This window comes from Polyodon spathula, chromosome 17 (genome assembly GCF_017654505.1).
Source record: "Polyodon spathula isolate WHYD16114869_AA chromosome 17, ASM1765450v1, whole genome shotgun sequence".
Taxonomy (NCBI): Eukaryota; Metazoa; Chordata; class Actinopteri; order Acipenseriformes; family Polyodontidae; genus Polyodon; species Polyodon spathula.
Genome location: NC_054550.1, coordinates 11,515,418 through 11,536,492, shown reverse-complemented (window position 1 = coordinate 11,536,492; position 21,075 = coordinate 11,515,418). Strand labels below are relative to the sequence as shown.

The 21,075-nt window shown below is 39.4% G+C and overlaps 1 protein-coding gene across 2 annotated transcripts in view; it reads left to right on the top strand.

Moving 5' to 3' along the window:
* Positions 1-19,060, top strand: part of LOC121329896 (ras association domain-containing protein 8-like) — a 36,681-nt gene extending 17,621 nt beyond the window's left edge. The window contains exons 1-6 of one of the 2 annotated variants that reach the window (XM_041275898.1): positions 9,926-9,950; positions 11,230-11,375; positions 12,027-12,946; positions 15,016-15,184; positions 16,320-16,427; positions 18,832-19,060. In XM_041275898.1, coding sequence (XP_041131832.1) covers positions 11,273-11,375; positions 12,027-12,946; positions 15,016-15,184; positions 16,320-16,427; positions 18,832-18,863 — 1,332 coding nt within the window. In that variant the 5' untranslated portion in view covers positions 9,926-9,950; positions 11,230-11,272 and the 3' untranslated portion in view covers positions 18,864-19,060. Of the gene's footprint in view, positions 1-9,925; positions 9,951-11,229; positions 11,376-12,026; positions 12,947-15,015; positions 15,185-16,319; positions 16,428-18,831 lie in introns of those variants that run through there. The other variant, XM_041275897.1, reaches the window with a different exon arrangement.
* Positions 19,061-21,075: the final 2,015 nt, after the last annotated feature.

Sequence of the window (21,075 nt, the reverse complement as noted above, 5' to 3'; positions counted from 1 at the left end):
TGGGACAGTTTTGTTTTAAACATGCTTGCAAAAGTTCTTAACAAATTGATGTGATTGTAAATGTCACAATTGCCAGGAGCTTTAGTATCTCATTCTAATATTTGAAAACCCTCATTTGCACTGTCGCCACCCCCTTTTTGCGAATTTATGCAGGAACGCCCAAAATTACATATTCATCTAAGGTTGAACCGCAAAAAAACTGCTGCCGCAAAACATTCCCTAAAAAGTCACTAACAGCATTGCACATGTTTAGTACATTTCACCCTAGATTTCCGACTCGTTTGCAACTGGTTTGTGACTATTGTGACAGCCGCAACACTTTAGTGCATCTACCTCTTAGTGTTGTATTACATAATAAAGTTGATGGAGACAGTAGTTCAGGTGACATCTGCAAAGGTTTTATTTAGCATTGTTGGAATAAAAAAAAAATGATCCTCTGACTTCAAAGGGAAAAAAAACAAAAATGAAATTCAGCACTGAAAGTTTGCTCTAAAAAAGGTTTTTAAAAAGCATTTTGTTTGCTCGGTTTCAACTACTGAAAGCAACTTTGCAACGCTTATAGAAGAACACATAGTATGGTATTTATAATGCAATTGAAATCAATTTGTAAGCATTAGTACTAAAAAGTTACTATGCCAAAAATAATATCTCACTGCTACGACCACTAAAGAGACTGAGTGAAATGGTCTTAATTAAGAGCTCGTCCCTATAGAAGGAGATCTGCAGATGGGCTCCAGATTGACAGAGTGTGGTCCTAATGGGAGCTGGCTCATCCATAAACTCAAACTCTCCATCATAAATCCACAGGTAAAACTAGAAGAACCTAGTAGACAACTAGTCAGTCGTTTTGACTAATGCCTTGTATCAGCACAAGCCTAAATATTTGCACCTTTGATTTAGTTTCTTATAGTTCCACTCTGTTTATTTTTAAATGGACTGCTGCTCTGATATAGCTAAGCATATTGCTCGTGGGGAGTGTTTCCTAAAGATGTTGATTCAATGAAGACATTCCTTTACCTGTGGTTTGTTCAGAAGGATCTCATTAATAGAGAAGTATTTAACTCACGCTGTGTAAGAGAATCGTAGTCTATATTGCTTTTATTCCAGAAAGATAACTAAAACCTGTCAGCAAGGGCTGGATTTAAGAACATGGATGTTTTGCAGTAGGTACATCATTTTAAAATCGCCAGATCTGATAGACCACCTGTTCAATCAAATGTCATTTCATTTGGGTTCCTTTGTGTTCATTTCCAAAGCTTGAGTGCTGGAACCTTCGGGACCCTCTGTGTTGAATACCTTTAGTATTAACACAGTTATTTCCAATGCCTGACATTCTTTCATAGAAACCACAAGGTCGTCCATTTGATACCTGTGTCTCCTGCTTGGAATATTTTTGTAATTATTAAAAGGGGGTGTTTCCTTAGCCTATGCACAACAAAGTCTCTACTGTCTATTATTGTGAGCTGCCTTCTGACATCTTTATGCATTCCTATCGGGATGGGTGTGGTCTAGGTAATGGGAGTATGGAGACTGTGATGTATGCCTGCTATTCTCGTTTAGTCTAACACACAGCAAATACAGGGTTCAACCTTCATCAGAGCCCTGCATAAGAACATAAGAAAGTTTACAAACGAGAGGAGGCCATTTGGCCTATCATGCTTGTTTGGTTGTTAGTAGCTTATTTATCCCAAAATCTCATCAAGCAGCTTCTTGAATGATCCCAGGGTGTTAGCTTCAACAACATTACTGGGGAGTTGATTCCAGACCCTCACAATTCTCTGTGTAAAAAAGTGCCTCCTATTTTCTGTTCTGAATGCCCCTTTGTCTAATCTCCATTTGTGACCCCTGGTGATTGTTTCTTTTTTCAGGTCAAAAAAGTCCCTTGGGTCGACATTGTCAATACCTTTTAGAATTTTGCATGGAATACTGAGTACTGATTGAAGAGCAGTTGTGTGACGATGGGTTAAGGGAGCATTGTGAGGACTGCTGATGGATGATCATAGACAGAGCAGATAAAAAAAAAATCTGTTAAAATTAAGTTTAATTAAAAAAAAAAAAAAAAAAAAAAAAGGATTCTGGTGAGTGGACAAAGGAGGGTGATTGGGAAGTGAAACAGATTTTTACAGCTGCATATGCTAATTTAATGTTTTCATTTACTGACTATAGCCCTGTGTTTTATTTTCTAGCTAAATTACACTCGTAATGATGTCTTTAGAATTAAGGAAGGAAAATAATTTGCAGACTTTGTTACAATGCAGTACTGGTTTAAAAAAAAAAAAAAAAAATCTTTAAGTAGCCTGTCAAATGCAATAATATGTGTTGTGAATATACTAAGTGCAATAATCACACTGGATGCAGTTACATAACAGGTAAGAAGATTTATTGATTGTGCAAAATATGAGGTCTGATTTTGTGATGTGTTCAGTGAGCTGTGCTGAAAGGGCAGGGAGGACAGCGCTCCAGTAACATGTCTGCTGATTCATTGGCTCTGAAGCTGGTGTGTAAAGCTGAAGGAATGCAGTTTTATTTAATGATTTACTTTGGGGTTATCAGCCAGGGCAGAGCTAAAACAGACTGTGAGAAATCCACCGAGGGGTTGAAAATAAACGAAGTTAGCTCAACCTTAATTGCTTAGGACCCTTTTAAAAGAAGATAAAATGCATTGCAGAGATAAGGCTAGGTTTATTTCACATACCCTAATGTAATGGCTGGAGCCTTGCCATTACCTTGGAGAAAAGCCTTTTTAGTTCAAAGAGAAATGGGGACCTTCACGTTTATTGACAGCATCACAGACTTAAACAAGCACATCATATTATTGTCTAGCAATAACTTACAGAGACTATTTTAGATAACTTCCCTAGAAAAATCTAAAGGTAGTAATTACTTTGTGAGTGAAATACAATGATTCTTGGTTGTAAATCTCCCTCATGACCTGTGAGGGCTCTAAGCAGCAAGAACAGAGTTTCTTGGACGGGCTGGACTGACAGTTCTTTCCCAGGGTTCAAGGGAAGTTGGCCAGCTAGGAAGGGGGCGAGACTCTGTTGCAATTACACATTGACCCCGAAGGGAAATGACGTGGCAGCCTCAGATTGGAGAGGCGGTTGCACTTGTTTACTTGGTCATGTGTGACAGCATAAAAGGGGACGGAGAATTGTAATCTGTTCCTTCGCATTAGTTTGTGTAAATAAACTAAGAAGGCCTGTGAGAGACCCCGTTGCATGTTAAAAAGTACAGTGAGTGTTTTGTTTGTTATTTTTTGTTGTCTTATAATTGTCTTCTCTTATGCATTACTAGCACCAAAGCGGACAGCACTTCACCATTGTCACAAATATAAACTTGTATCACCCACCATGAGCACTACTGCACGCACCCAGGACTGGTGACCGTGTCTGTATTATTGTGGGGCGGATATTGTTTATTGTTTGAGACTGTCTTTTCCCATGTTATTTACCCCGTCCAGTACACATTGGTGTGTATTGCTGGGGGATTATTGTTGGGTTGCCAGACCTGAAAAATACAATAAAAACATTTCTTTCACGCATTGCATTACTCCTGCACCTGTTTCCACTCAGCCACTTTGCCACAGGCTTGTTCATATTAGTTGTGTTATCTATCAATCTGGCCGCATACATTTGTCCTGTGTATATTTAAAGTACACTTCATAATAGTTTGTTACAATGTTAAATCTTGTTAAATCTTATGTCACACATCATGGGTCACAATCAACTGGGAAATACAATTCTCAACATCAACCATGAACATTTGCCAGTAGAACTAAAAAATGCTGTGTTTACAGATTACGCTCTCTCCTGTAGCAGTGCTGGTTTTATGTTCCCACAATACGCCACTCATTTAATCAGAGCACCAGCTTTGTTGCAGGAGTAAAAGTTGGGGGGGAAAAAAAAGCAATTCCCTAGTTTATTTACCAGTAATGCCTGAATAAAGATACCAAAACTGTCTGGAATATGTTGAAAAAAAATGCTGCTATTTGGACAACAACAAAATCAGCAAAGGAAAGTAATGTGTTTCTTAAACACTGCATGGGGTTCTGTAACACTTCAGATTGTTTTAGGAATGATCTGCTTCTTAAGTTAGTAGTATCAAGTTTCACAGATATAGTGAATTGTTTCCACATTTAGCTAATCAATATAAAACAAATAGAATCCAGATTTGAAAAGATGGACTGACCTTTTGAGGCATTCTTTGTCAGATCAACCAACTATACTTTTTTTTATACAAATTGTGTACTGTATTAACACCCGCACAGAAGCACAATGCCCTCTTTATATTTGAATTGAGAAGAGACTCAATTTCTTAATTAAAAAGGCTGACAGTCTTTGCAAAGGCTTTGTTGGGCACACAAGCCATCGTCTTATATATTACAGATTATAAAACAACAACTCGTGTGTCTAGAAAAAAAAAGGTTTTCTGAATAAGGTGTCTAGAAGGGCTAGTATTCCGATAGTATCCTAATACTAAGTGGGTATTTGGTATTTGGGATACTGGTATGCAGAATACGAACTGATTTATTTGGAATACCCTGTGTTTACATGGCATGCAATAGCTATTCAAATTTCCCACTATTCCGAATACCACTGGAATCCTGATAGAACAGGAAAACTGGAACAGGTGCCCGGATAGCAATATGGGTGCAGTCAATTGCACCTACCACACGCGGCAGGTGCACGACCTTATAAAAACCCTGTATTATCTCCTCCCTGCAACGTGGTTATGAACCTGTCGAGGTGGAGGGACACGGCTGACTGGGTGATCTCCACTGTATCACCAGCTACCTTCTAGAAGGTCCCGGTAGCCAGGATACACATACAGACAGACACTACCAGTTGCTCAGACAAGGCATGACTGCGCAGGTTTGTTCTGGCCAGGTCATCATGCAGCATGTGACATAGATGAGTCGAGACGATACCTGGACACGATTTGCGCATTGCTGAGCTCCTCATATGTGTGCCGAGGCCGGTACACCCTTTCAGCATATCTTTGCCTATGTCAGGAGTTGCTGTTGCTGGGTGTGCCTTGCATCAATAACATCCACATGTCGACGGACACGCTGCATGCTACCCATGTTTCCCATTGTTGTCTGTTTGTAGTCAGTGCTGGAATGGTAGTGTGCGCAGAGTTAAAGCAGTTTTTATTTTGCACATCATAAACCTGGTTTTGTGCTTGGCGCATACCTTCGAATATACCAGGATCACGCATATTGTCGTTCACTCCCCCCGTATTGTGCGATGCATACATTATGTTTCCGCACGGCGCAGAATGGATTGTGACATGCAAAAGGACGTTTTGAATATGGCAACTTGGCCATTTGCGACGCGCATATCCCTCTGCACGGTACGCAAACCTTTCAAATATCGGGGCCCCTGCTGGTTCGTTAGACAGTCTTATCTGTAACATTAATATTACATTTCTTGGTAATAAGCTACTCCTTAAAACTAATAACACACACACACACACACACACACACACACACACACACAGTGTTAGGCTGTCTCCCCTCTTCTAATACAATGATATATGATGCTTTCTCTAAAATTAATAATTATATGTTCTTGTATTATGAAGCTCCTCTCACTTTATAAGATAAGAATATAGAAGCGAGGGGCCCTTAAGTTAAAGCATCTGTTCTGTCAGTAAGTTTCGCCTTAGTTGTTAAAATATAGTTTCTTGTACCATGAAATTCCATGTACCACGACAGATAAGCTTATAAAAGCAAGAGGCCTCTTGTCCGAAGCTGCAACTGCTGATAAGGAATTTGGCTACATGAGCATTCCAAGGGGCTTTACAAAGTTGTTGAATCATGTCAGTGTTTTATGGTTCACTAAATACATCACTAAGCTAACACAGTTATTTGCAATAACATTTCTGCTTGTAGCTGTCTCAGCATAATTTAAATTAATACAGAGTTTTTACAAGAATATTCTTGCCTTTACAGTTTCTCTTCTTCCTAAGGTCTCTTGACTACAGTACCCAGTTCTCTTCCGAGATATCGAGGTGCTCCCATCAGGGCTGAAAATCCTTTTCTGGCTCTGCTCTGAAAGTCCTTAAACCTAACCACAGGTGTGTGTTACAGTCTCTCACAATACTTGAACTTATAGCAGCTTTCCTGTCTTTGCAGAATACTTGAACTTATAGTAGAATACTTGAACTCATAGCAGCTTTCCTATCTTTGCATTCTAGTTTACCTGATTGAGCCCATTTTATTGTATGTGCTACCTCCCATACATTACATACCATATATTAAATTCTCTTCACATTGTCTTTTATAACATTCAGAGGAGAAAAGGATAATACTTGTGAGTCATTATGGACACATTCAAACATTATTCTACAATGCTTTACCAGATGTGAACATACGGGTTCTGGTTCTGCTTGTGGCAGCCCTGTTCTACACCTCTGACATATTGATCTGGGTATATGCAAATATGTCCCCCTTTTCAGGGAAATTCCCACAGGGAGCAATAGTCCTGCACTGAAACTATTTAGTTTGTACATTTCAATTTGATCACAGGGGGCTATTTTGTTAGGTATCTCTTCCACCCAAAATATCTGAGTAGGCCAGAATTCACTATTTTTCATATCAGAGGTTTCCAACACCTCAGTTTCCTCTATATCTTCAGTGGGGAACCCCAGGAGAAATTAAGTTGGTTCTATCAAAGGGCCACATACTTTAGCAGCATAAGTCTTCCATTCAATAGGAGCCAGCACCTTATCTAAGAGAGAAGGGGTTTGAAAATCACTTGTGACACCATGCCTTTCTGTGGCAGTGCCCCGCCCCTGTGCGTATTTTGTGTTTCATGTTGGTCTGTTATATGTGGATGGTGTACAGAATATAAATTGGGCTATGTAGCACAGGTGTTGTAATATATATTTAGGCATGGGGATTACACAATCACTTCACATGCAGATAAAATGTGTATTAGTATGTGAGCACGGGAGTACACAAATTAGTTCACGTGCTGGGATTCAAGTGAATAATTAATTAGTAACAACGGCACAACTGTATGTATAGATGCACGTTTCACTCACTCAAGGTTAGTGTTTTCCTGAGTGGAGAACGGGTGTGGAGATAGAGGAGAAATAAAAAACAAAAGTAATTTTAAACAATTGCTATACATGCTGGCTATCAACCAGAACGGTACTTCTTTGTCTGTTTGTCCAGTTTGTTTGTTTGTCTGTTCGTTTGGCCATTGTGCCCTTTATTTTGAGTGTTTTGTTTTGTTCAACCTTTTTATTTTCTGTTTATTAATTATAAAAGCGCTGCAGTGCATTTATTACGCCAATCTGCTGTAGATATCCATTCCTTTCAGCCTCAGTATTGTGTGGTGTTCTGGGTCTGACGTCAACACTACAGCCAACCTGTTCACACTTTCCCATGGCTGTACTATGCATTTACCTCATTTTGGCTTTTTTTTTTTTTTTTAACATGCTTTACATGCCTCACTGAGGTTAACAGTGCTTACCTGTGCTTTATTACAACTTGATATGCTTTTACTATTGGAAACTTTTATAAGGGACATTCTAAACCTGATGGGACAAGAGCGTATTCAGAGTTGTCTTAAGAAGCGATCGTTAACTACTATACAGGACTGATTTCCACCGAAAACGGTTTAGTCTAAAACTATTTTGCATGTGCTCAGTTCTGTGATTAGTGCTTTTAGTTTAAGTGTCCCTCAGTTTGTGATGCCCATTCTGTCACCGTCAGCTGAGAGAGTGGAAATTACTTACTGGGAACAGGTTCTTAATCTTCTGACTGGGTCCCCATTTAGAAATACTGGAGGTATGCAGGGTGTGCAGTATCCCAATCCTGTTAAGTAGCATTCCAGTACTAACTTGCTGGACAGGAAAGAACAGTGGAAACACAAGAATGCAATGGCTTTATTCTTTTGTTTGAACACAAAGCAGGTATTTTGTCTCCTGTTTCAAGAAAAAGTAAAGGACAAAAGGGAACTGTGTTCTGCATGTTGGTAGAACATATCCGTTTACTAAGGGATCAGACATTTGTGCAAGGTGACTGGAGGATAGTCCTGCTGTAGTGTTCTTGTTGAATAAATTGGACAGTATCAACAATTTGCATATTCTTAAGAGGTTTATAGTACAAAGCCAGTTATGCGTATTGGCTCTAAGTGCATTTTGAACTACTCTATACTCTGATCATGTATCTTAATTTCTTATTTCTCAAAGGGCCAACAGCGTAAATATCCAAATCCTACAACAGATCAGGTGCCCTATTTTGAACTGCAAAGCCCAGGCAGTTGTTAAAAGAAAAATAAAACCATTCTAACGACTCTATAACTGGTTCTAACTAGCTTTGAGCTTAGCTTTGATATCTGGACATATATTTGTGATTCTTGATTCCAGGGAAGTCATGTGCTTATCTTGGGTTTACTTTTATGAATTATGATTGAATGTTTCACTATAGTTAGGTGGTTGATGAACTCCCTTATAAATTACTTAATTTTTTTACGATAACTTATTCCTGATAAATCATATAGAAATTATAAATGCATTATTCATGTAACATAATCAAAATCATTTTATTTGAGTAATTTATAAGGGAGTACAAAATGATATCGCCCATGTACTGTTACTCTTTTTGCATTGTTTCATTTATACAGCTCCTGTGGCTATCTCAGCTTCTCATTGACAAAGCAAATCTGTTTGAAATATGCCCTGCAGCCAGTGGAAGCAGTATGAATGAGCTCTCAGGCGTGAGCACAGAGCTGCTCTGGGTGTAGCTGTCACACCCAGTTGATTCTGTCTCTTACGATATTAGGCTGGCAATCACACTTTGACTGATATATCAGATCATAAGAGACAGGGTCAGTGGTTAACTTGGTTGTTTTTTTTATTCATTGCACTGTAATGGCCTCACCCATTTTCAGCTTCAGCATGTGATGGAACAGCAAGTCTATTATCTTTGTCTACAGCAGTAGAACCCGAATTGATCCCTAAGGCAGGAAGGTTGCACTTATCAGTATCACAGGCCATTAATAAGTAAGGGCTATATTCAGGGTCATAGGATCAAAGAGCGTTTACATAACAATACATACAAATCAATAGAGTTATGTGCTGTGTAGTGTTAAACAACTCGTATAATATGGAACAGATCATTTGTGTGTATATATGTGTGTGTGTGTGTGTGTGTGTGTGTGTGTGTGTGTGTGTGTGTGTGTGTGTGTATGTATGTGGCAGGACTGAAGCCCTGCGGGTGTAAATAGTGTGTTTGTGTAGGGTTGTTGTATTTTTGTGTAAATAAAGATGAATTAATTTGAATATAAGTTTTGCAGGGATGTGTTTAATTCCATCCCTGCCAGAATCTGCGAGGAGAATGTGGCTGATTGAATAACTGATAGTCACTCAAGCCCCAGCCTCATGCTATATAATAATAATCTTTATATAGCGCCTTTTATAGTGGACCATCATCACAAAGCACTTTACAAGATGCGAGACTAGGGTGTGTGAACTATGCAGAGTCACTTACAACAATGCCTCACTGTGACAGGACTGGAAAGAGTCCCTGTCGTAATTTGCCCTCCCGACCACCGGCAGCGCTGTGTAGGGTTGACCGTGATTGGATCAGGAGGCTGAACTCTGACCATGCAGGAAGTTCCGGGTCAGGCAGCCATCTTGGCCCAAGGTAGAACCATGCAGCCGTCGGGTCCCATCATTGCAATCAGCTGTGCTGTTCTCGTTGATTGGCTGACGTGGGGCAGCGTGCTGATTGCAGGGGTGGGACTTGGCAGTATTTAAGCAGTATGGTTTTGCCATTCGCGCTGTCTGGGCTGAACTGAAAACACATGCTGGGCTTGCTTTGTTGCTTTCATTCACTGCTGTTATTCACAGAAGCTTGAAAATCTTGGACACTGTTGGATTACTGGAGTGAGGAACCGAGGACTGGCCATTGATCTGTGAAAGGGAGCTAAGAAGCGGTGAGAGGAAACCCACCGCAGTACCACAACGAAACCCAGTGCTTCCTTTGTGGTTATTTTGTAACCGTGACATTTTTGTTTACTCTTTTTATTTCAAACCTTTTTATTTTACCATTGCTGGTATTCCAGGTGGTTTTCTTGTTTATTTTTTGCAATACCGGACTGTTCTATTTTTATTGTTTTTGTAAAATAAAACCCTGCCCTGATACCATTGATGGTACAGGGCTCTAAGGACTAATCTCCATTTCCGGCTCCTGTGTGCTGTCATTTCTGGTCCTTCCCAAAAGCTCCACCCACTACCCTCCCACACTCACCCAAAAGACAGAGCACAAGGAGGTTAAGTGACTTGCTTAGGGTCACACAATGAGTTAGTGGCTGAGCTGGGATTTGAATCGGGGACCTGCTGGTTACAAGCCCATTTCTTTAACCAGGAGTATATTCAGTGAAGGCAAATTCCCAGCCTGAATAGTTTGTTTTGTTTGATTTGTTTTGTTTGAACCTTTTAATTTGGTTCCTGTCTGTGCCTTGTATATTTTGTTCCTTTTTTTTTTTTTTTTTTTTTATAAATGATATACATATATATATATACACACACACACACACACACACACACACACAGTGCCTTGCAAAAGTATTCAGACCCCTGACCAATTCTCTCATATTACTGAATTACAAATGGTACATTGAAATTTCATTCTGTTCGATTTTTTTTTTTTAAATACTGAAACTCAGAATCAGTTATTGTAAGGTGACATTGGTTTTATGTTGGGAAATATTTTTAAGAAAAATAAAAAACTGGCAATAAGTAGTCAAACAAACAAAAGAGTTCCCCTGGAAAGGAGCACTTATTAAGCTTCTCATCTCTGTCTATTTGTCGGATGGCTAAGCCGCTTTCCGATCATCAAAAGGGTTTTGTTCTTTAGTGACTGCAGTAAACACTACCTTAACCCTTTGCGGTCCATTTATTCAGTGCCCGTCAGACTAGTCAGATCCAATTTATTTTCATATGCGCATTTTATTTTATACACACACTGTTTAAAAGGTCTCAGCCTTAACACAAACAACCCGACTACCTTTTCCCATATGATCACCGCTACAATGGATAGACACTGCGCTGTATTCTCGGGCCATTGTACCTCCTTCTACATTGCATTCTCGTTATAAGGCTGAACATAAGTATCACAGTCTCATAACTGTGGCTCCTGACTATAGTGCTTTAAAGGAGGAGCATTATAACTCCATTAATTGCTTGTTTATGTTTGGCTTTATTTTCTTCCAGGTCAGTGACTGCGATGGTCTAGAGCCCCTGTCTGGCGTTGGTAATGGAGCTGAAGGTGTGGGTGGATGGGATTATGAGGGTGGTGTGCGGCTTGTCGGAGCAGACGTCATGCCAGGAGGTGGTGATCGCACTGGCCCAAGCAATCGGTAAGAGGCTCCTGCAATCACAGATAACAAGTCTGGCCATTATCCAGTTCGAGAGCTTGGTTGGGAATGGGATTGAAACTAGCTGTAAAACAGTTAAAGTGATTGTCGCCAGCAAAATAAATCCATAAATCTTACCTGTTGTGCAACTCCTTTTGATGAATAGATCTCAAAAGTACAGTTTTTAAAGAAACACGTTACAGTAAAAAAACAAACAAAAAAAAAGATATCTGATACAACACACTGTTTGCTAACCATGTTTTCAGGTCAATTAAGTAATTAAGTGTTTTGTAATGCATACTTTAAAATGGATAGGCTACTTACAGGTTGGAAAACATAAAAATCAGGTTTGTAGCCTATTTATATGTAGCCTAGCCTATTTGTAGTCTAAAAGGTTGCGTTAAACAAGTCTGCCTGTACTTTGTACTAAACTCCTGTATAAATAAGAATTTCTCAAAGCCAGTTTAATGATTAAATAAATAGAATTTAAACTAAAATCTGTTAAAGTTCTATTTTAGTTCTCCCGTTTAGATACTGTGCAACAAAAAAGTCAGTGCCCTTGGCTTGAAATCTGCAGAATTGCAGTGACTAATCCCTGCTGTTTTGATTTATGTTAAGAGGACAGTCAGATGAATTGTGTTTTTCTGTTTTTAGGTCAAACGGGACGCTATGTTCTGATTCAGAAACTGCGGGATACAGAGAGGCAGCTGCTGGCCAATGAAAAACCTCTGGAATCTCTGGCAAATTGTGGACAGTACGCCAATGACGTGCAGTTCATCCTACGGCGGACTGGCCCCAGCGCTAGCGACCGACCCTCCTCCAGCAAAGACACACAGCCTCCTGAAAGGACGTTTGTCAGGGCAAGTCTGCCTGTTAAAAACAAAGCTGAGGGCAAGGAGCTGCCCAAACGCAGGGAGCCTAAGAAGTCCATGACATTCAGTTTGGGACCTATGGGGACAGGGGATCTTTCACCAAGGAGTAAATTTCAGCAACACAGACAAAACGGAGGTGACTCCAGAGACACTAGGGACCAGGCTTCTGCTGTTGCCCACGTTTCCAAAGAGGACATCTTCAAAAAGATGCTGCAACAGCAGGAGCAGCTTCACGCTCTGGAATCGCAGATAAAGTCCCTGGAATTGGAGATCCATTCCTGGGAGAGGCCGATTGAGCAAGACCTGGAGGAAGAGCTGTCCTTGCTGGAGCTCAAAGTCAAGAAGAATGGGGTGGAGCTGGAAGAGGGGGAGTTCTGGGAGAGCGAGCTGCAGATTGAGCAGGAGAACGAGCAGGCCATGCAGAGGCACCTGAATGACCTCCACAAGACCCTGCAGGACTGCGCCCACAAACTTTCCAACTTCAGCAGCAAGTCAGAGGCCCTGGAGCGCAACATTCAGCTGGAGAGCGCAGAGCAGACCAAAAAGAGCAAATCCGCCTTGAGACTGAGTCACATAGAGCCAGAGGAGGCCCTGGCCAGGATGAAGGACGAGATAGAGGCCAAGACCAAGCAGAGCATCGCTCTGGAAACCTCCCTGAGCATCACAGAGAGAGCCGTGCAGGAGGCTGAGAGAACCCTTCAGGTATGGGGACAAACCTGATTAATCCCACTGCTGAAGGTACACCGCAACTCTGATGCACACACATACCTTTGAAACAGAATGCCCCACTGCTTTAGATTAGAAGTGGCTGCTGCTGACACCTAATTATTTATAGTGCTGTATGTCACGCCTAAGCATTCCACCTATAGTGATCATTGGGAAGCAGCAGAAATTAAAATTTGTGCAAATCAAAACTAGCATTGAATTGAAAGGGTAGGGTGGTTAGTGACACGGTTCATAAAGCCTTGGTTTTATGCTCCTTTAATGTGCCGTAATAAACCAAGTAAGACCTTCTAGTATTATCTATAGCTATTAACACTCAATAGTGCTGAATTTAGAAATACTGAAAAAGAAACAAATGACAACATGTATTCAATTTCTTTTACTATTTCTATATTCTAGAAATACTAAACCTATAACCAATTATTCAGAGCGTTTGAACGATCGCTAAACTGATTTTTCACAGCCACATGTGATATAGAATTCCCCCAAATATTCTGCACAGTAAGAACTTTTGCATTCAAATTTAGCTCTGAAATTAGACAATTTTAATCAATTAAAGCCCCTAATTTTTCTACTCTTTTATTCAGTAAATTTATGTGGGTTACAGTTTTTTTTGACAAAAATATGTTGCCGCTAATATTAAAAAAACGATGAACAGCAGGAAAAGGGACCTTAAAATTGTGCACAAGTGGGCCTACATAGGATTACACATGGACAAAATAAGCATGTGGTAATACACAAGTTCATTTCTGCAAATATAACATTTAGCAATCATTTCTTTCTCATCTAACCTTAGAGGGAGGTGTGCTCAGACTGGCCCTATGGTAGTTCCATTAAAGGTGAAACAACTTCCATAGGAAATATTTCATTTTTGGCCGTCACTTATTGAACCTTGTCCATTGACAATACGTACATGAGATATGAGTGTCAAATCAGATGCTACAATTGGCAAATTGAACAAATGTTTGTTCAGCCTGAAAATGACTTCCCCTCAACCTGCACGCTCGTCCAAACATTCCTAATGATGGTGAGTCCTGGCATGTTCAATTCCCAAGCAGCAGCATTCCAAAATACTTCACTGCTAAGATGAGTAACACCTGGAACATATTTCTGTCATTTTTAGAACAGCCCAGGGTACAAATAGTAGTCTGAACTATCATAAGCTAACAGAGTTTTCCAGATCCCACAGTAGGTCCTGATTCCAGTAGGATATTATGTATACAATGCCCCCATGTGGACACAATGTGAATCTCCATTTTAATACATGGCAACTGTATGGTTTTGTGCAAGCCATTGAATACATTATTCAGGTGTCTGACCTGGAGGTATGAAGTCTACTTGGACTTGGAAGAAATATAAACCTGGGGCTTCAGTGGACAGTTATGTGTGTTATGTGGAAACTGGATAGCTGCTCCGTCCATGCAGATTCCTTTTGTGCACTTCTTTCTTCTCTGGAGCGTGAATGTGCTGGTCAGGGCTGGAATGGGAACATCGCCTACTTTTCACGGACACCCAGACAGTTGCTTTCACAGCGAGTTAAAGCAGACGAGCTGCTTTTCCATCTGTCCCCCTAATATTACTCCTAGTGTGTATCAAAAAAAAAAAATAAAAATAAAACTGGGAAATTAATTATTTGCACGCATTTCTACTTTTTTTTAAAATAAATTCTCTGAAAATGATGGGCTTTACTGTACTCTAATACAGTAAAACATCTGTAATTCAAACTGATTGGTACCAGGGGGTATTTGGATAATCGAATTGTTTGTAAAATCAGACTGAAATTGTTCATATGACTTTATAACTTGTATAAAGATATTATACAACCCCTTTACCTTTGAATACATAATGCACAATACTGCAATACCATAAATAACAGTGATTGTGACAGAATAATAGCAAGGCAGAAGAGCACTGCACACATCAAGTAGCAAGGAGGAGTTCGGATATTCAAGGCTGTATTGTATGCATTGCTGCTCTATAGTGGTTGCCTGTCACAGATCTGTTTTTAGTTGTGAGTGTCTGAATCCTAAATTTATTTCTTTCTCCAGATGAAGCAACAGGAGGAGGGGGAGCTGAACAAGGAGCTGAGGCAGTGTAACCTCCAGCAGTTCATCCAGCAGACTGGGACCCCCGTAACAGCCCAGAACCCCCAGAGCGAGCATGCAGAGCAGCAGGACAGACCTGCAGAGCCTCTGCCATACAGCCACACAAATGGGGGTACAGAGCCTCTCTCTTCCACAGGCATTTCAGTCTCTCCCCTTCTCACGTTTGTATTTAAATTAGTAAACTGTACTTCCACGTGTCATGGGAGCTTCCCCTCACTGTTCTAAAGCCCTGATACAAGTTTCCTACAGTAAAAGCATAGCAAAGTTTAATAAAGCATAGTGAAAGCATGGAAGAGCATTGGTAAGCATTGTGAATTTCAGAAGTAAAAGATATTACAAAACACCATGCCTTATGCTACAGCATTGCTACATATGGCTGTGTGGCCAGTTAGACAAAATAACAGCTGCAGTAGTACTCCCTGCTGAAATGCTGTGGAATTTTCTGTAAAATGTTATCCCCAGAACTTAAAACAAATATGGAAAAAGTAGCAGGCTTCTAGAATGCTAGAAGACTGCTGCCTCGTTTCCACTGCCTTTCCCCAGGTACAGCTGAGCTGGCCGGTCTGGGTGAGGAGTAGCTGGAGGGTGTTTCCACTGAGGTTATACCTCAGCTACACATCAGACAGTACAGTTTAGTATCTCATACCCCAGGGTCAAATTTTGACGTGTGTTAAGAGACAAACTGTTTTGAACAATTGTGGCTGTAAGCTGTGTTCAAAACAAAGTTATTGCTTTGTGCGATGCAGAAGAAATGACAGCTCTCCACAACATTTGGGTGTAAAACCACATTCATGAGCAGCTGTTAGGCACAGTTTGAAATGTAATAGTGTTTAACAAAATCACGGAAATTCTGCAGCAGCAGGGAATCAATCACACCGCTATTTTGTGTTGAGATACAATACAAACATTGAAAAATGAATACAAGAAGATTAAAGATAATAACAATGTGACCTTTACTGCTGCACTACTACTTACTCAGTCAGCTATACCTGACAAAATGACTCTGGAACGCAGCCAGCCATCTTTAACTACACCTCGTCCAGACCGGCCAGCTCAGCTATACCTGGTAAAAGGTAGTGGGAAAGAGGCATTATAAGTGGTTCGAGAATTAAAAAGTGGCTAGCAGGTTTCAATGGGGAAGAACGCTTTTGTCCCAACTACCTTTGGAGAAAGTAATAAACTGCAATGCGAACTTTCTTACTGGTAAGGTGCTTAGTTATCGTAACTGATAAATATTCTGTTTGCAGATTCTCCAATCCCCAACACAGACTCCCCTCCACGGCCCACAGCTAAACAGTTCCTGGGTAACCCTCGCAACCTCCAGAATCCACTGGTGTCCAGCTTGAATCCAGAGGGTGTGTATGTTTGAACTGCCTGCTGCCTGCTGCCTGCCAGCTTTTAGCCAGCCTTGCCGAGCTCAGCATGACTCTGGGGGTACCTTGGAACGCCTGCATGACAGAGACTCTGGGTTCCCACTTTGCCAGGGTTACAGACTATCCCTCTCTCTCTCTCTCTCTCTCTCTCTCTCTCTCTCTCTCTCTCTCTCTCTCTCTCCTCTCTCTCCTCTCTCTCTGCTTTCTCTGGGTTAACTTTACTGCCACAATGACTTGCTACTGGTTCAGCAATGGTTTTTATCTTATACTGAGACATTTTGCATCCAATCCAAAAGAAACTGTCAAATACATTTTAAAATCCAAAATGCTGTAAAAATTTGGAAAAACCAGGACATTGTAAAAGGCTTTGACTTTGTCCAACATTCTCCCAGATGTGCCATGAAATCTCCCTGTGCCATTTTGAGAAGCACACTTTTTTTGATCTGCTGATTTTGCACAGCTGAGGCGAAGTTGTTAAAAATGTTTGTGTTTGTTATCTACACAGTCTTATTATCCTACAGGGGTTGCGCGACAGCTGTAAATAATATGACTGTAAACTTCTGTAGTTTATACAGATACAGACATTCATTACAAATTGTAATTGTAATCTTTCCTCAAATTGTATGTTATTTGTGATACACCTGCATTTAAGCCAATACTATTACAAGTGTTCTTTGGCACAGTCAGAAAGTATAAGAGGTCATGCCTGCTGTGCTGGTAATCTTTTAAGCCAATCCTGTTTTCATAGTTGTATGTTTTGATTCCACAACACCAAACTGAGGATCTGGGTTTATTTTAACCCTAAAGTTGTCAGGCACTACCCATTCCTTCAGTTTAACACCACAGTTAACTAATGGCTTGGGGCTATCCTCACATAATAATTTGTGGTAAGATCGGCAATATCTCTTGATGTTTTAAATACACTCCAAAAATGGGAAGCTGTGTTTATTAGGGTGTATGGACAATGGGCTCATTACAAACAGTTGGTTTGTATTGGTATTGTGTGCACTTACCTGAAAGTAAACATGTGGAGTTTGTTTAGATGTGAAGTAGAGCCCCTTTTCATGGTTCACTAAGTTCACGCGTGTACACACTGCACTTTACACTTTATTTGTTTTGTTTGCTGATGGACCAGGCTTTGCGTTGCTGAGGGACTCGGTAACACAGCAGACTAATTCACTAGAATGCCTTTCACCTTGAATCCCACTTAGGTCACAAGTGAAATGAGCTTGATGGTCTCAGCATAGCCACAAGTAAATAACTACACTACACTACTATCTGGAACCATGCATGACTGTTACAATAGAAAAAGACTTTTCATGAAGAAAAAAATCAAAAGCACACAATAAGAAAATATATGTTTTTATCATTGCTCTGTAGACCTTAGTTTTACATTAATTTAATCCCCACTAACTTTTTAACACCCGATCTTAAAAACCCTTTGATATATAAACATTACATCAAAGTGTTTTTATCAATGCTGTACACTAATACTCAGCCCAGACACACTTCAGGTTTATCTGTTGAGCTTTATTATTCACACCCCTTTCCTAGCTAACCAAAGTAAACCAAACCCCCATAAACCAAGTATGAACAAGTTCTTATAAGATATTTGGAACTGCATTTTTTTGTTTGGCAACTTGAAATACAAAAACACTTTAATCAATAGCAAATTTAGTTAAATAATAGTAAATAAAAGTTGGAAAGATCTTGTAGAATATGTTTGCCAAACCTTGAATATGTGTTAACATGTGGTTTACAAGGAGCAAAGTTAATTTAATTAGACTGGTGCTTTAAAAGCATTTAATTTTAATTGTGGTGTCATTATAGTTTAACTGAATGATAATTATTTTGTGCTAAAACTACCCAAAACATCAAATATCTACACTGCAACCTAAACAGAGCCTGGCAGCTTTAGTGTTAATGGGCCAAATAAATTTCCTTCCAGTGAAAAAATGGCACCACTTTTTCATTAGAGAAATACAAATGTGTGCTTGTGTGAGTTCTTAAAATTAACATTTTGAGTTGTTTAATTATTCTTCTGCAACATAGCGAAAAGCAAATTTCATAGGCAAATATTTGGTGTTTGATTTGAAAAAAAATGAAGCAAACTTGTAACAAGAGCAAAAGTTCAGTCCATCAGGGGTCAAACTGTCTATTGGTGGAAGGTGTGCTTTATGTACTTCTCTCCTAAGGGATACAAAGAGGACTTTCAACATCTAAACAAAATATTTGCCATCTTTGGCAGCTGTGATTATTCCTATTTTAATCTTCTCTTGTAACAACGATGCATGCTCCCGTTTTACAGTGTGTACCTGGAGAGCTTAAGCAACTATTTCAAAACAAATAAAAAAGGTCACTTAGATTATTTTTGTATGTCTTGCAGTCCTATCATCAAGGGAGACCACCTGGAGATAGCATGGGGCCGACAAGCAGAGGAAAGGTGCAGATCACTGTATACCAAACTATACATTTTATCCTATAAAATGATATCTATTTTTGTTAGGGTTTTTTTTTTTGCAAAATGACATACTGTGAAGCATGTAATAGAAATATTTTGTCACAGTATGGCCTTTTATTTTACTGAGTTATTACTTTGAACTGTATGTGTATAAATATATTAAAGTTTATGTATGCTATGTTTTGATATTTCTTTATGTTGCAAATAAATGTTTCATGGTTTTTAACCTGTAACCAGTGTTAATGGTTTCCTAACAAAAGACACACCTCTTTAGACACACCTCTCTTTAGACAGATGTGACAAATCTGGTGCTGTTTAGCTGATCTAAACACCTGATACAAGGTAGAAAGTTAAATGTAAGGAATGGAGGCCATTCTGGCGATCAGTGCTCATCCAGTTCCTAGAAGCTGGTTAATCTCAAAACTTTGTAAAGGAAGCCAATCATTCAGCATTAACAACATAACTAGGTGGCCCATTCCATACCCTCACCAGTCTGTGTGAAGAAACATGTCCTACCCTATGCCCTAAGTCTTCACTCGATTTCCAGCTGTGTGTCCTCTAGTCCTGTTTCTGTGCTGTGCCGAAAGTAATGTCTTTAGGTTAGCTTTATCAACTTCTGTTAAGATTTTAAAGACTTCAATCAAGTCTGCCCTAAACAATATTTTGTTCTAGGCTAAATAAATTCAGTTCTCTCAACCTAAATTCATAGCTCTAGTGTAATGCTTTGACTTATCCTATGAAAAATAGAATTCCTGGATCAACTGAGACAATGTGCTGGTATAACTTCTAATTGCATTTTCATTTCCTACAAATCATGAAATCGTTTTACATGCTGATTTTCAGGTACTACTGCACTTCTTAGTTTGGGCGCCATCTAGTGGCAACCTTAAAATAATGTTAGAAAAACTGCCATGTTCCATACAGAACATCCATAAAACATTTTTGTACTTAGTACACACCAGCCCATTGAAAGAGATCATTGCAGGTCTTTGGTGTGCCTGTAAAGAGGTCAACATGAAAAAAACAAGTACTCACTATAAATAAATTTAAAAATTCTATCCAGTATCCAGACAAACTGGTCTACATATACTAATCACAAATTCATAAGACTGTATTTTTCTGTGAATCAACGAAAATGTGATATTCACTCATATGGACAACAGTCTATAGCAGTTTATTGAATATCAAACTATATATATGTTTTTATACAAATAAAACTTTAAATCTCCCGAGTTCAAGTGACAAGAGGCCAAAGAGCTTGAGGCTGTTCCTCGTGAAACATCAGTAATGTGTGCATCCTTGATTATAGAAGCACCTGTCAGTACAGCACCACAGCCTCTATCAACAGCTGTCAGATCTGACTTCTGTCTTACCCATTGTGATTTAAACTGGTTCTGCTAATCTATAACTACAGAAACACTAATGATACTTAAATTCTTTGAGAAAGTTTGACTGCGTCTTTCTCTTGTCAAAGTGTATTTTAAAGAAATAGATTGATAACAGGGAGATACAGCTTTTATACATTACAAAATACATGTCAATTGTATTCTTAATCACTGACATTGAAAAAGACTTCTAGTCGAAATGTCTGTCATTCATTTATTAAGTTTCTTCTTGTATTTCTAAATGTATCACTATTGAATGTTTAATAGTTATGGACGATTAATCACGTTGGCACCACGTTTCAATCCATTTAATCCATAGTTTCCTGACGAATCCACAATTGATCAATTAAAAGAGTACGTTTTATAGAAATAATGATCTAAAGTAAAACACCAATAGAGAATAACAGAGAATACAAATGATAGTATTTTAAATATAAATTAAATATTACAAAAGCAGGTATGATATGAAGAATCATTTTTACAGAGTTGTACTATTTTTAACCCAAAATGTGCGCAAGGCAGTTTTATCCAAGAACTACTTGTAAACATTACTCTAGCAGTCGAACAATGTACAAATAACTCAGAGGACTCAGTCGGCTGGACCACGAGGAACAAATGTGGTACTTCTTACATCCACCCAGAAAAGTAGAGCAAAGCTGTTTTCTACCTCTGATATGTGACCCGAGGAAAGGTTCGTGTTTGACAGAACCAACCTCCGTAGCAACAGGAGACGGTGAGTAGGAATTTGGCAGGCTTGAAAGTAGCCACAGGGTGTTTAAAAGCC